The sequence below is a fragment of the Microtus ochrogaster genome, chromosome 10, assembly GCF_000317375.1.
Source record: "Microtus ochrogaster isolate Prairie Vole_2 chromosome 10, MicOch1.0, whole genome shotgun sequence".
In the NCBI taxonomy this organism is placed as follows: domain Eukaryota; kingdom Metazoa; phylum Chordata; class Mammalia; order Rodentia; family Cricetidae; genus Microtus; species Microtus ochrogaster.
Window position 1 is genome coordinate 50,289,206 of NC_022016.1, and position 15,080 is coordinate 50,304,285.

At 43.2% G+C, this 15,080-nt stretch overlaps 1 protein-coding gene across 1 annotated transcript in view; it reads right to left on the bottom strand.

Annotated features, from left to right (window-relative positions):
* Nucleotides 1–708: 708 nt before the first annotated feature.
* The window catches only part of Aunip (aurora kinase A and ninein interacting protein), a 15,697-nt gene continuing 1,325 nt past the window's right edge, over nucleotides 709–15,080 (bottom strand). Inside the window, exons 2-3 of the mRNA XM_005353069.3 lie at nucleotides 3,740–3,869; nucleotides 709–2,625 (exon numbers count right to left, since the gene is read on the bottom strand). Coding sequence (XP_005353126.1) covers nucleotides 1,817–2,625; nucleotides 3,740–3,869 — 939 coding nt within the window. The 3' untranslated portion in view covers nucleotides 709–1,816. The remainder of the gene's footprint in view (nucleotides 2,626–3,739; nucleotides 3,870–15,080) is intronic.

A 15,080-nucleotide genomic window follows, 5' to 3' on the forward strand; every position in this document is an offset into this window, starting at 1 on the left:
TTGGAATCCATGTAAACAAGATAGGACTCTTGGAAGCTGGTCTTTGGTGTGGCACATGTAATTGCTCGTCAGTGTTCCCTTTTCTTTTTGAGCAGGATATGTGGGAGTTTTGCTTTTGTTTTTTGAGACAAGAGTTTCTCTGTATTTTTTCTAAAGACCCCCCCTTTTTTTTCTTTTAAATTTATTATTTATATAGTGTTCTGGGCACCAGATATTATAGATGGGTGTGAGCCATTATGTGGTTGCTGGAAATTGAACTCAGAACCTCTGGAACAACAGTCAGTTCTCTTAACCTCTGAGCCAACTCTCCAGACCTTCTCTGTAGCTTTGGAGCCTGTCCTGGAACTCATTCTGTAGACCAGGCTGACCTCGAACTCACAGAGATCTGCCTGTCTCTGCCTCCCAAGTACTGGGATTAAAGGCATGCACCACCACCGCCCAGCCAGCGTGTCTGTTTTATTATTTATTATGTGTACAATATTCTGTCTGCATGTATGCCTAAAGGCCAGAAGACCTCATTACAGACGGTTATGAGCCACCATGTGGTTGCTAGGAATTGAACTCAGGACCTTTGGAAGAGCAGGCAATGCTCTTAACCACTGAGCCATCTCTCCGGCCCCCTAGTTAGGTTTCTTATTGCTGTAAAGAGACACCATGAACATGGCAACTTTTAAAAATAAAAACATTTCATTGAGGTGGCTTACTTACAGTTTCAGAGGTTCAGTCCATTATGATCATGAAGGGGAACTTGGCAGCGTGCAGGCAGCTGGAACTGAGAGTTACATCTTGCAACATGAAGTGGTCTGACCACCACTCCAAGGAAAGTTTGAAAACAAGAAACCTCATAGCCCACTCCCACAGTAACACACTTCTTCCAATAAGACCATACCTAACCCAACAAGGCCATACCTCCTAATAGTGTCACTCCCTTTGTCGCCATTTTCTTTCAAACTACAGTGTCATTCTAGCTCAGGCTGGTTGAGTATTCCCTAAGTGGCTGTGAGTTGGCCTTGAACTCATGGAAATCCTGTCTCCTAAGTTGTCATACCCAGCTAAAAGTTACTTTTTGAATTATCACTAGATCCAGCTTCACAGTTTTCCAAAAGGAACCTCCCTCTTCTGGGAGGACGGGGCAGGGAGTAATAAAAAAAAAAAACTAGGTTATTACAGATTTGAGAATGGGAAGATAGAGCAAACAACTTGTTTTTAACTGATTTCATCTTATGTCTGTGTACCACATGTATGCTCAGTGCCTGCAGAGGTCATGTGGATGCTGGGAACTGAACCTGGGTCTTTACAGAGGTAGCAAATGCTCAACTGCTGAGCCATCTCTCCAGTTCCAGGTCAACAATGTATATAGTTACTATTAAAAAGAAAAAGGATCATGTGCCCTCCCACCAGCTAGCTCCACACACCTGGGTTGGGGAGGGATACATCTCTTAAAATGCAGTTGGGAATAATGGTCCCAAGCTCATGCTTGTGTGGTCCAGCCAGAGGTGAAAAGATAGCATATCTGTAGGAAGCAAAAACAGCCAGGCCTCTGGAAGAACAGAGTAGCAATTCTGAACTGAGAAGTGATTTCAGTCAACAGTTCTGTCCTACTGTCTCAGTTGGCATCCATCCAATGGAATGCACCAGTCACCTTCCTGAGAGAAAAGCATGTCTACCGCACACTGCTTGCTTTATTTACATGAGCATAATGTTCCATAATGACAACTGCTTCAGCCCACATGGCCTCACCTAAACCCTCCTCTCTACCCAGCCCCACTCTTCTTCCCTCCATCTCTGCCACTTCAGGATAGACCCACACAAACATTTAAAAGTAGTGTCTGATAACCCGATTACCTTCAGAGTCCTGGGTAAAGAGGTTTGGCTGCAGCTGTAACAGAGTAGGCTCTTGGCACTGAACCTGAGGGCTGTCAGGAAACGGCCCAGAGCCTTGATTCCTATCATTGGTTATATCTTGCAAAGGCATTTTAGTGTTGTGGGCAATGACCTGCTGGCCTTGGGAGTCTTCAGTGAAAAGCTGACTCCACGAGTCCCTCTCATTCCTTTCACTATCCCAGGAAAACACAGAAAGAAGAGGACTTTTGGCCACCAACAGCGGTTTTTTCCTACTCCAGGATTCTAACCTGTAGGTTTGAAGATGCACAGAGGGCTGCCTGTTTTCCTTGGCAGTCCCTTTTTCTCCCAGTTCAGCTTTGTCCAAGGGCTGATAGCATTTACTCGCAGACGGTCTAATGTGGCTTCCCATGCCTGGACAGTTTGTCTTAGACTCATGAAGCCATTCCCTTTTCTTACTGGCCTCTCTTCGGTCCAGCAAACAATAACCATCCATGTCCTGGGTAAAGGAAGAAGTCAGGGAGGCTTTACTTAGTCCAGTGTCCATCAGGATGTCAGGTTGGGGCGAAGATGTTGTAGTCAAAGACGGTGTTTCCAAAATGTGGCAGCTAGAGAACTGGGAAGATGGAGGAGAATGTCCAGCTTCCTGGATGTCTGCAGGAGCTGACGTGGTCAAAGGTGATACCAAGCAATCCCCCAATCCCTGGGTTCTCTTGCATTCTTTGTTGATCTGATTTTCTTTGAGAGATAAAATGCTCTTCTGGTTCCCCCCATTTGCCATTCCTAATGAAACAAAAGAAATACCCTCAGCAGGATTTTGTTGTTTTCTGAGACCAGTATCAGCTGCATTACTGCTGGGCACAGGAGTCCTAGACTCTTGAAATAACTTCATGGCTAATAGTCCTGTTTTCAGTCTTGCTTTTCCCTGCTGAATGCTCTAAAACTTCCGTCATATATTCCCCTACTCAAACACGTGGATGCTCCCAGTGACCAAGTGTGGTTTACAGTTAGACCATGGCCAACTTCTCCAACTCAGTTTTTGTTACATGCTTTTTAACACAGGGCAAAGTAGTTTTTCTTTTTAAACTTTTTATTTACTATGGTTCCTGCTGAACATTGATCCTGCCACTAGCTAACACAAATCCAAATATTACCCTTAAGGAAATATTCTCAGCAGATATTTTGTAAGGTCATAAAATCATTATCAAACTCTATAAAATTTCCTGGTAATATTAGGATGCTAAATCAACCAGTTACAAACTGAAAAACTAGCGTCTAGCTAGTCCGTTTCATTAAGTGTAGGATGGATCCTGTTCTCCCTTAAGGATGAATGAAACAGATTCTCATTCTACTCAAATTATATCAAGATACAGTTTTAAAAAGCAGAATGGTAGGTTTATTTTTGTCCTCTCCTAATAAGTTACACTGCAGAAACTGTTCTGTGAGAACACTCGCTTTTTCTTATAATTCAACAGTATATAAAATAAATACACAAGATTTTGTGCCTGGAGAAAGTTGATTTTGGGGGTACAGAGGAAGCTTTCCTTGTTATGTAAATTAAAAGTGTAAGTTTCATGTGGAGGAGGAATAGTGCACACACATTCTGTTTACACAGAACAATCCTGAGTGACACCCAAGAGTGGGCCCACCCCCTCCACCTGGCTCTGTATGCTCAAGCCTCTGAGCTCTCACGTATGCCCCTTCTCACTGCTCTGGACAAATAAGTTAAAATTAGACGGAGCAGAACAGAATCAGCAAAGCACACATATAAAAAGCATGTATAATATATTCCTTTTCCAGAGCAATATCTACAGTTCATAAATGTTTCAACATGGAGAAATGAACACACTTGTTCTGCTCCTCAGATAATGTAATATTCCCAGGCGGGTCACCATACCTGGTTGCAAGGTGACAAAGGATGCAATACTGGTCTGCCGAGTGCTTCTTCTTTGAATAAAAGAAATATCACATTTTCTCTCTCCAGGAAGCAATGTCAGCATTTTGGTGCCTGGTTTGATTAAATGTGTCTGAGGGAGAAAAATAATTGAACCTATTACCATACCAGTGACTCATATTAGTTCACCCTGTACTCTAGGTAGTTTGTACTGGACATCACCTCCCACTACTTCCTGCCATCTTGAGGATCCTGACCTCAGGAATCATATATTCCAAGTAGCCCAGTCTTTCTAATTTCCAATACTTATCAATAAGGCTAACCAAAGAGAATTTATCAAAGTATCCAAAAATGAGGCACTCTTCTTTAGATTTAGAATAATTCTGTACTGGCAGTTGATACATTTTCAGTGGTTTTCAAATATTCACTTAATGGTTCAGAACATGGCCATGGAACTAGTCTAACCCTTCATGGTCAAAAGTCCTAAAGAAACTCAGAAGAAACAAACATAAAGGTGACATGACAAACCTATAGCCATCATTGGAGTACTTAAGGAAAAATTCAAAGCATCCACTAAAATCAGGAGAAAGTCAAAGGTGTCTGTCTACTTTTTCTACTCTGAACCAGTGTTAGCAGTCTTAGCTAGAAAATTAAAAAAGCAAATGGAAGGGGCACACATAGGAAACACCAAAGATCCCTTCTCATAAATGATAATCTGTACATAGAGGCTCTACACACTACCAGAAAACCTTAAGAACTGATAAATACTTTCAGCAAGGCGTCAAGATACATTAGCATACATCCATCTGTAGCCTTCCTATATACCAATAACAAGTATGCCAAGGAAGAAAGCATATCCAAAATTACCTCAGGAAAGAATACCTTGGCATAAACTTAACCAAATAATTGAAAAAATCTCTATAATTACAATGGAAACTTTAATAAAACACTCAGAGAAAAGATCTTCCATGCTCATGACTTCCAAGAACTGATACTGTGAAAATGGCTACCTTTACCTTGGTCATTAATACTGTCCATTTGACAAGAGTTAAAACAGCCTAGGAGGCAAGCTTCTGGGGCGCACTGGGAAGGAATTATCTAGATTAGGTTCGCTTCTGGCCATGCAAGATTATTTTAAATTAACTGAGGTGGGAGGACTCACTCTTAAATAGGCAGTGCCATGCAGAAAAAGGAGAAAGCTGGCTGAGCCTTGCAGGTGCAAGGCAACCAAATGACCACCACAGGTACTATCCCCTCCAACGTGAGCCAAAATTAACCTACAGGAAACTTACCAATCTACAAATCCCATGCCACCCCCATCAAAACACCAACATCGTTCTTCACAGAATAGGAGAAATCCTTAAAATTCTTTTGAATCACTAAAGACTCTGGATAGCCAAAGCAATCCTGAGTAAAAAGAATGCAGGAGGGGGCTGGAGAGATGGCTCAGAGGTTAAGAGCACTGCCTGCTCTTCCAGAGGTCCTGAGTTCAATTCCCAGCAACCACATGGTGGCTCACAACCATCTGTAATGAGGTCTGGTGCCCTCTTCTGGCTTGCAGGCATACACACAGAATATTGTATACATAATAAATAAATATTAAAAAAAAAATGCAGGAGATCTTGCCACACCCAATTCCAAGTTATGCTTCAGAGCTATAGTAATAAAGAGCATGGTACTTGCACAAAAACACACATGTAGATCAACGAGAATAAAACATTAACACAGGCAGCTACAGTATATATATATGAGAGAGAGATCAAAAAATACTAACTGGAGTCTCTAATAACAAGGTGCTGAGGAAAGCTGTAAAACAAACTAGGCCCATCTCTCTCAACACAAGCCAACTTCAAGCTGATCAAAGATCTTAATGTAAGAATTAGAACTGCTCAGGGAAAAAGTAGAGAAAATACACTTTTTCTGAGTATAACTCCTTTGTTCAGAATATAGAACCAATTAACAAATAGAACCTCCTCAAATTAAAAAGCTTCCTTATAGTAAACAGTTAATTGAAAGAAGAGACGGTCTACAGAAAAGGAGAAAAATTTTGCCATATATATATATATGACATTATTAATATCTATAATACATTAAGAGCTCCAACAACTAAACAAGAAAATAAACCCAATCAATAAATATACACTAAGGAGAGCTACAGACATGGCTTGCAGTTAAGAGTACATATTGCTCTTGCAGAGGACTAGAATTTGATTTCCAGTACCCACATCAGGCAGCTCCCATCAGCCTGTAACTCCAACTCCAGGAAATCTGACACTCTCTAGCATCTCTGGGTATCTGCATTCACAAGCACATATCCACACACAGACACAGCTTTAAACAGAGGCAGGAGGATTTCTATGAGTGTGAGTCCAGAGTAGTCTACAGAGCGAGTTCCAGGGCAGTCAGGACTACAGAGAAAGACCCTACCTTAAAAATAAATAAACAATAAAATTAAAATGTGTGAAGGAACTGTGAATAGCTCTCAAATGAATATAAAAATATTCATTGTCGGGCTGGAGAGATGGCTCAGTGGTTAAGAGGATTGCCTGCTCTTCCAAAAGACCGGAGTTCAATTCCTGGAATTCCCAGCAACCACATGGTGGCTCACAACTATCTGTAATGAGGTCTGGTGCCCTCTTCTGGCCTGCAGACATACACACAGACAGAATATTGTATAATTAATTAATTAATTAAAAAATATTCAATGTCTTTAGTGGTTAGAGAAATACAAATTAAAACTACTCTGATGCTGGGCGATGGTGGTGCACTCCTTTAATCTCGGCACTCAGGAGGCAGAGCCAACCAGATCTGAGTTCAAGGCCAGTCTAGTCTACAGAATGAATTCCAGGACAGCCAGGACTACACAGAGAAACGTCTCAAAATAAATAAATGACTCTGATATTCCATCTAACCTTTTTCAGCTATCAAGAACATAAATAAGGGGCTTATCTTAGTTATGTTTCGATTACTGCAATGAAACACCATGACCAAGAAAACTTGGGGAGAAATGAGTTCATGTCTTATACTTCCACATTGTTGTTCATCACCAAAATCAGTCAAGCAGGGCAGGAACCCGGAGACAGGAGCTGATGCAGAGGCCACGGAGGAGTGCTGCTTACTAGCTTGCTCTACATGGCTTGCTGAGCCTGCTTTCTTATAGATGGCAGAACCATTAGCCCAGGGATGTTAATACTCAAAATGGGCTGGGTCCTGCCCTCAACAATCACTAATGAAGAAAATGCCTTACAGCTCCATCTTATGGAGGCAATTTTTCAGTTGAGGCTCCTTCCTCTCTGTTGACTTTAGCTTGTGTCAAGTTGACATAAACCAGCCAGTACAGGGCTGGAGAGATGGCTCCAGCGACTAAGAGCATTGGCTACTACTCTTCCAGAGGACCCAGGTCCAATTCCCAGCACTAATATTCCTGGCAGCTAACAATGGTCTAGAAGCCCAGTTCCAGGAGATCTCAGAAAAGAAGAGTTATTGTCTGAGGGCCCCAGGCATGCACCCAGTACACAGTCACATGTGTAGGCAAAACACCCATACTCATAAAATAAAACTTAAAGGGAAAAAATGACAACAAATGTGGGTAAAAAGGAACCCTTATTCACTGTTGGTGGGTGTGTAACGCAATGCAGCCACTGTGGAAATCAGTGTGGACCTTTCTCAAAAAAATCCAGAACCAGAACTAGCATATGACTCACCTCTTCCACTCCTGAGCATATGCCCCAAGGTTAGAACCTACTGCAGCCATACTTGCTCATCTATGTTTATTGCTGTTCCCAACACCAACACCAAGGAGACGTTATCAACCCAGAGGTTCATCAACAGGTGAGAACGGGTAATGAAAATGTGGTATACATACATAATAGAATTATTCAACCTTAAAAACAATGAAATTATGCAATTTTCAAGAAAATGAATAGAACTGGGAAACTTACACTGTGAGGCAACAAAGCCTCAGGAATACAAATACAGCCTGTGCTCTCATGAAGGCAGACTTAAATTCTAATTTGTACAAATTCACACCGGTGTGGGGGCTGAGAGAGTGTAAATTCCAGAAACTAGAAAAGGGCCTATGGAAGGAGAAAACACAAACTAAGAAGCAGTGAGGGTGATAAAATGCGTATGGTAGTGAAAATACTGAGGGAAGAAGGGTTGGCCCAGGAAAGAGATGTAGTAATGAAGGTGGTACCAGGAAATGGAACCAAAAAAAAAAAAAAAACACCTGCTGCTTTGCATGCTAAAAAGAAAGTAGTAAAATACAAGCCATGAAACAGCACCAACGCTGCTCGGCAGACTTCCCTAGCTTTCTGTTTGGAAGCACTTTCCAGGTCAATGTGTACCTATGCTAAGCACTACGGTCTTCGTGAGCTAAGTCAACATGAGATTGGGACTTGGGGAAGCTGAGGTAAGATCTGCAGTTCAGAGATGACTTCCAGACATATACAGCGATCCCTTCAGTCTCTGCTCAGGCTACACTTGTATTTGAGAAACAGCCAGCTCAAACTGCAGGCTGAATGATTCCCAGAACTCACACAAGACCAAGACACTGGAGTTCCCACAACCTAGGGAAAACAGTCACGAGTTTCCATGTCATATGTTCTATGCTAACGTGACCATCCTATTTTTACGTTAAAGAGGTCCTTATTGTTTCACCTTGAATATGGGGGAAATCCTGTGACTATCCTGAACCTCCAAACAAGAATGCACGCACTTCTGCCTTGCTCCCTGGAGCAAGCTCACTCTTGGAACCTAGCCAACACATTTGAAGACGCCCACACTGGCATATGGGTCTTCAGTTTTATAGGAACACACACATCTTAAATATGTGAAATATTGTGAATGATATTTGAGTGTCTACATGCAAGATGCTGAAATGAAAACAAAACAGACTCTGCCCTGGACAAGTTTGGAGCTTTGAAGAGAAAACAAGCTATTAATAAATAGTTACTACATATATGCTAAATCCTATAAAGAAAACTACAGGTCAGAAAATTGTAAGCCCTCAATTCGCAAGACATCTGAGAATAAAGCTTTTTACAGCCAGGCTCGGTAGCGCAAGCCTTCAAGTTCAGCACTCAGCAGGCAGAAGCAGGCAAGGCCAGCCTAGTCTACATAGTGAGTTCCAGGCCAGCCAGGGCTACACAGTGTAATAAATAGCTACATATAAACAAACAAAGTGTTTTGCTAGGGTGGTCATTAGTTACTTTTCTAATGCTGTGCTAAAACATCATGCCAAGGCAGGTTATAGGAATTTTATTTACAATTCCAGAGGGTTAAGGGTCTGTCATGGCCAAGTGTGGCAGCTGGAATGATCCCCTCCTAGCTGAGGGATCACATCCTGAACTGCAAGCACGAGGCAGAGAGCACAAGTTAGAAATGACACCCGTCCTTAAATTCTCAGAGCTTGCCTCCACTGACACACTTCCTCTAAAATAAGGCCACAGCTCCTAAGCCTCCCAAAACAGTACCAACCTAGGACCAAGTATTCAAATGGCCAAGACTATGGGAATATCTCGTCTAAACCGCGGGTCATCTTTGATAGGCACTAAAGCAAATTCAAAGTGCTGGCAGACAATAACACTGTCAGCTCTAGCTGTCTGAGAATACCTATGTCGGACTTGGGGAGTGACTGAGCACTCTCAGGACAGAGAGCGACTCAGGTACAAAGTCCTTGGCTGATTCTCGTATCTGAACATAAAGACAGATACTATGTCTTTGTGTACTCTGTACTGCTGAAGAAAGCCTGCCTATGAGCCAGGCTTGGTGGTACGTGCTTGTAACTCCAGAACTTGGGAGGTAGAGACAGAAGGATCATTAGTTCAAGATCATTCTCTTCAATACAGCAAGTAAGTTGGAGGTCTGGCAGCATGGGATGTGTGTGTGTTGATCTTATTCTTTGATGAGTATGGGTGTGCATGACCATAATCCCAAGGCAGGACAGAGGACTCATGGGGCCCATGCCTTTTACACAGTCCAGGACATTATTCAAACAAGTTTTACTTTGAGAGTTTTAATTGGTGCGCTTAAAGCAAGCAGGTGTGAGTTCTAGAAGGTGGTATGGTTAGTGCCAGTCAGTGTCAGGTAGGGGAGATCAGCAAAGCCCGTCAGACAGGCCACATCTAGCTGTCCCTCAGGGAACTGGTCACCAGCAAAGAGCTGGATAGGCCGGAAATGGGATCTACCACACGGAGGAACTCCGAGGTCCTAGGTTAGAGTACGAGCTTGAGACCTGTTATAGTCAATGGCCTCTGCTGTTGGCATGAGAAAATTAACTTCTAATTAAAATGGGTGCCAGAATGACATAGAGCATGAGCTCCCACAAGCGCTGCCATCTTGGACTCTGCCACCATTAAGCCTTTCCATTCAATGAGATAAGCTTTGCCTCTCTATCAGGAAGAAATGAGGCAGTGTCAGAAAGGGGAGCGTTAACCACTCCCACAGCCACGCTCCTGGAGCTCTCCAGATGATTTCTATCCCTAAAAGCTCAGTCCTCCCACTCATTCCACAGAGTGAAAGAGTAAGACACTAGAACAGGAGCAGAGAACACAAAGCTGGACCGATGTGTTCACTCAGCAGACAACTGTTTACTGAGCAGAACTGCTTGGCAGACCACCTGCTGGACATCCGTGCGGATGGAGAGAGATGCACCAGAGGACGGGTTAAATACACAGCATGTTGTATGTCTGATGAACAGTGCTACGGTGAAAAGGAAAGACAGTGAGGGAGTGTGTGGTTTCGGCACCAAGGCTCCTACTTTATGGTGGCTAAGAAGAACTCACTGATCTGAGCACACACAGAATAGAGGAATGGAACCTTCTAATCCCTCCACACAGGCAGAAGTGCAAAAGCACCAGGCAAAGGTACCCGGAGAACAGCAAGGTCAGTACGGCTGAAGCGGACAGAATGAGGCAGAGAAATGGACCAGGTGAAAGCTGAACGGCGTGAGAGCACACACACTGAACCGGCGCTCGAGGGACTGAAAGGAGAGTCTGGTTATGGGGGATGGAGTAAGTTAAACTGAGCGAATGGTCATTGTGGAGCATGTGAGAGACAGGGTAAGAAATCTGACTATAAACTTGGCATTGGGGCATCCTCTCATGATCCCACTATGTGGGAAGCTGACGCTGGAAGATTTTGAGTTTAGGAACAGAGTGGGTCCTTGTCTGAAGAGAGGAGGGGGACAGAACTGAGGATATAGTAGGTGGTAGAGAGAGGCTCAGACACAGTGAGGCCCTATGTTCAATCCAAGGACAAAATGATAGGATGGGAGGAGGACCGGAAGAACGCTAACTCCATCTGACAGCCCAGCAGAGAATGTGCTGACTGGATGAATGCTAATGGGGCTGCTGAGATCAGGGTGGCAGTCAGTGATCCACCGCGCTGGCCTAGAAACCGATGGCGACTCAGCCGAAATGGTATGCTCACAATTCCATTTCTCTTGATCATGTCCTTTAATTATAATGAGATTTAAACGTAACACAATGGAGCTGGCACATATATTAATCATCTTAAATTTGTGTTGTCTCTAACATGTAGGAAAAACCCTTTCCCTAAGGCTCACTAGGGTGTGTTCACATGTACACAGTGAATCATACATATACACACATGCATACAAACAACAAAAAAGACTGGGAAAGCAGCTTAGTGGCAGAGCACTTACCTGGCATGTGAGAGGCCCTAGATTCAATCCCTAGTGCTGCAAGGAGGCAGTGGATATTTTCCAGTGTTTTTACATAGAAGAAGCACAGTTAAATATAAAACTTAGAAGTTACATCAATTAGCCTTTTGAGGTATCATACTGTCATAACTTGTAGGGCTATGTGGAAAGCTCTCTGTACCTAGCAGGAGGTGGGCAGCTGTGACCGTGTGAGGAAATCCCTCATACTCGAGGTTTTGCTTTCTGTGTCTCAGTATCTACAGCAACTCAAGCCTAACATATTAATAGAAGTCACAGAAATAAACAGGTTTTTTTTTTTTTTTTGTTTTTAATTTTTCGATTTCTCTGTGGCTTTGGAGCCTATCTTGGAACTAGCTCTGTAGACCAGGCTGGCCTCGAACTCACAGAGATCCGCCTGTTTCTGCCTCCCGAGTGCTGGGATTAAAGGCGTGCGCTACCACTGCCCAGCTAGAAATAAACAGTTTTAATTTGAATTACTCTCAGCATGGTGGTAAATTTCTACACCATCCTACTGCAGCAGGATGTTTCACATCTTTCTCCACTGTATTTACACCATATATTCTACTCTCCCCATGAGAACCGAGAGACCGCGTTTGCGCACCTCTTATAACAGCATTTGTTAGAGCTACTTCTTTTCTATTATTGTTCTGCAGAAGGTTAAAACCTGAGGGCTAGGGATGGATTTCAGTGGGTAGAGTGGTTATCTAGCATACATAAAGCACCGAATTTGATCCCTAGCACCCTATAAAATTGGGCATAACAGCACAGGCTTAAAATTCAGCACCCAGGAGACAGAGATGGGTGATCAGAAGTTTAGGTCATCCTTAACCTTGTATGAGCTCAAGGCCAACCTGTACTATGTGAAACCCTTTCTTTATAAGGGCTGTAGAGTCAACAGTGCTTGCTGGTTTTCCAAAGGATCCAAGTCTGGTTCTAGTACCTACAATCAGGCAGTTCACAATTGCCTTTGACTCCATTTCCAGGGGACCTCTGGCCTCCACAGGCACGTGCATCCATGTGCACATACCCCAACACAGGCACGCACACCTACACATAACTAGAAAACAAGAAATCTCGCCCTTCATAGTGACACACACTTTTAATTCCAGGACTTGGGAGAGACCAGCCTCATCTATATAGTGAGTTCCAGGGCAGTCAGGGCTACAGTGAAACTCTCTCTCAAAATAATAACCCAGCACTCACTCAGGAGACAGAGGCAGGTGGAGTTCTATGAATTTGAGGGCATATAGCATATATAGGGTTCAGTATAGAGGTTTCAAACACCCACTAGACTAGGGGGACATTACTTATATACACATGTCTTGAAGGATACCAACCTGTTAACTGTAGCTACGGCCAATGAGGCCTTTTGTTTTTAAAACAATTTAGTATTGCCGGGCGGTGGTGGCGCACGCCTTTAATCCCAGCACTTGGGAGGCAGAGGCAGGCGGATCTCTGTGAGTTCGAGACCAGCCTGGTCTACAAGAGCTAGTTCCAGGACAGGCTCCAAAGCCACAGAAAAACCCTGTCTCGAAAAAAAAAAAAAAAAAAAAACGAAAAAAAAATTCAGTATTATTTGTCTGGTTTTATTTTAATAAGTATGTATGGGTGTCTGTCAAGTAGCCCAGTGGCCTTGAACTCCTTTGAATTTGCCTATCCCCATTTCCTACATGCTGGGGTTACAGGCCTGTGCTACCATGCCTGACTAAATACTTTTTAAATTTAAAAAGAAAAAAAAAGAAAGAAAGAAAACAACTATCTGCTGTACCAAAACCTAGGTGGAGAGGCCAACACTGCATGTCTGTGGTAGTGAGAACAGATAAGACACAAACCCACTCTAAACATAGGCTGAAGGGTGTGCTTCCCTCATTCGCTCCAAAATGAAAGTCAGCTTTGTTCAGAGACCAAGAGGGGTGAGGCAGGTTTTCCAAAGCATTGGCCAGTAGCTTTGCTCTGTGACCTCGCTGCTCACTGCTCTAGAAAAGGCAGGTTTCTGTATGCTGTTAGAGATGCTGTGGTGCTCTTCTCTGCTATCGGCAGTGTTTTATGAGAATGTAGAAGGAAGAAAACATTCCCAACACTAAGTGTGTGGCTTTTTCCTCACAGCCAAGTGTCCTCTACTGCAATTCATCCTGACCCCACCCCACAGATGATGTCAGATCCCACAGGCTGAGTCAGGCCCCAAAAAGCTACCCCATTTAGATGCCAATCCCAAGCCCAGGGTTGTTTACCTGTGCTATGCATTGCACAAACCACCGTCATTTGCTCTGGAGAAGCTCACAGAGCCCAGAGAAATACTAGCATTTCCTGTTTTCTTTAAATATTACCAAGGGCTCCATGTGATAGCATAAACTGTCATCTCAGCAGGAGGGAGGCAGGAGGACCAAGGAAAGTTAAAGGCCAGTCTGGTCTACATGGGAAGCTCCAGGACAATCTGGGCTACATAAAAAGAAAACAAAAATAGTAATAATTCCACAGGATACCAAAGAAAACATATATACATGGTGTAATGGTGAGGGAAAAGGATGTATAACATCTTGTCACAGAAATGGCTTTTAGGTTTGATGTGGGATGTCCTTCTGTATATGTGTTGTTTTTATTGGTTGATGGTAAAGCTATTTCAGCCAATGGCTTGGCACAGTAAAGCCAGGTGGGAAATCCCAGCACAGATGTAGAGAGTAGGCAGAGTCAAGGAGATGACATGTAGCTGTTGAAGGACAAGTACACCACCGGAACCTTACTGGTAAGCCACACCCTCATGGCGATACACAGATTAATAGAAATGGGTTAATTTAAGATATAAGAGTTAGCTAGGAATACACTTGAGCTATTGTCCAAACAGTGTTTAATTAATATAGTTTCTGTGATTATTCGGGTCTGGGAAGCCGGGAAACAAATACACAGTCTCTGTTTCCATGGGTTTTATGTTTGTTTTGTTATTTCCCAAGATAGTTTCACTGAATAGTCCAAGCTGACCTGGAAATCACCCATTCAAAGATGGCCTCAACACGCAATCTTCTTGCCTCCAGCTTCTGGGTCACATGCCTTCAAACCTAGCTCATAAGCTGTTTGAAATAGCAAAAGATGGAAGACAACTTTTCATCAATTAGGGACTACTGAAAAGATACAGGAAGACACATTAGACACAGGGAGTCACATCAGACACAGACACACACGCATACACAGTGCTATGGACACTGGCCACATGGAGTTCATACACTGAAGCATTAACTCCCAATGAGATGGTACCTTTGGGAAGTAATTAGTATTGGATGAGGCCAAGTGGGTCTCTCACGACACTAGAGAGCCTGCTGTTTCGTTCTCCATGCATGTCCCCACACAGGCATGCACCACAGTGTCACCTCAGCACACTGCAAGAATCCTCACCAGACAGGAGCATGATGGCACCCTGCTCTCAAGACTCGCAATCCTTGGAACTGAGAAAACCAATTCTGCTGTTTAAACCATCTAGACTACGGTATTTTCTTATGGCATCCTGGGCTTACTAAAGTAATATCACTGCATACAATGAATGGCATTTGATATCTGTAATATTACAAAGGCACAAGGCAGCTCTATGAAAACATTCATGAAGCAAGAAGTAAAGACAAAGTTACATGCTGCAGACATGGCTCAGTGGTTAAGAGAGCTTGATGCTCT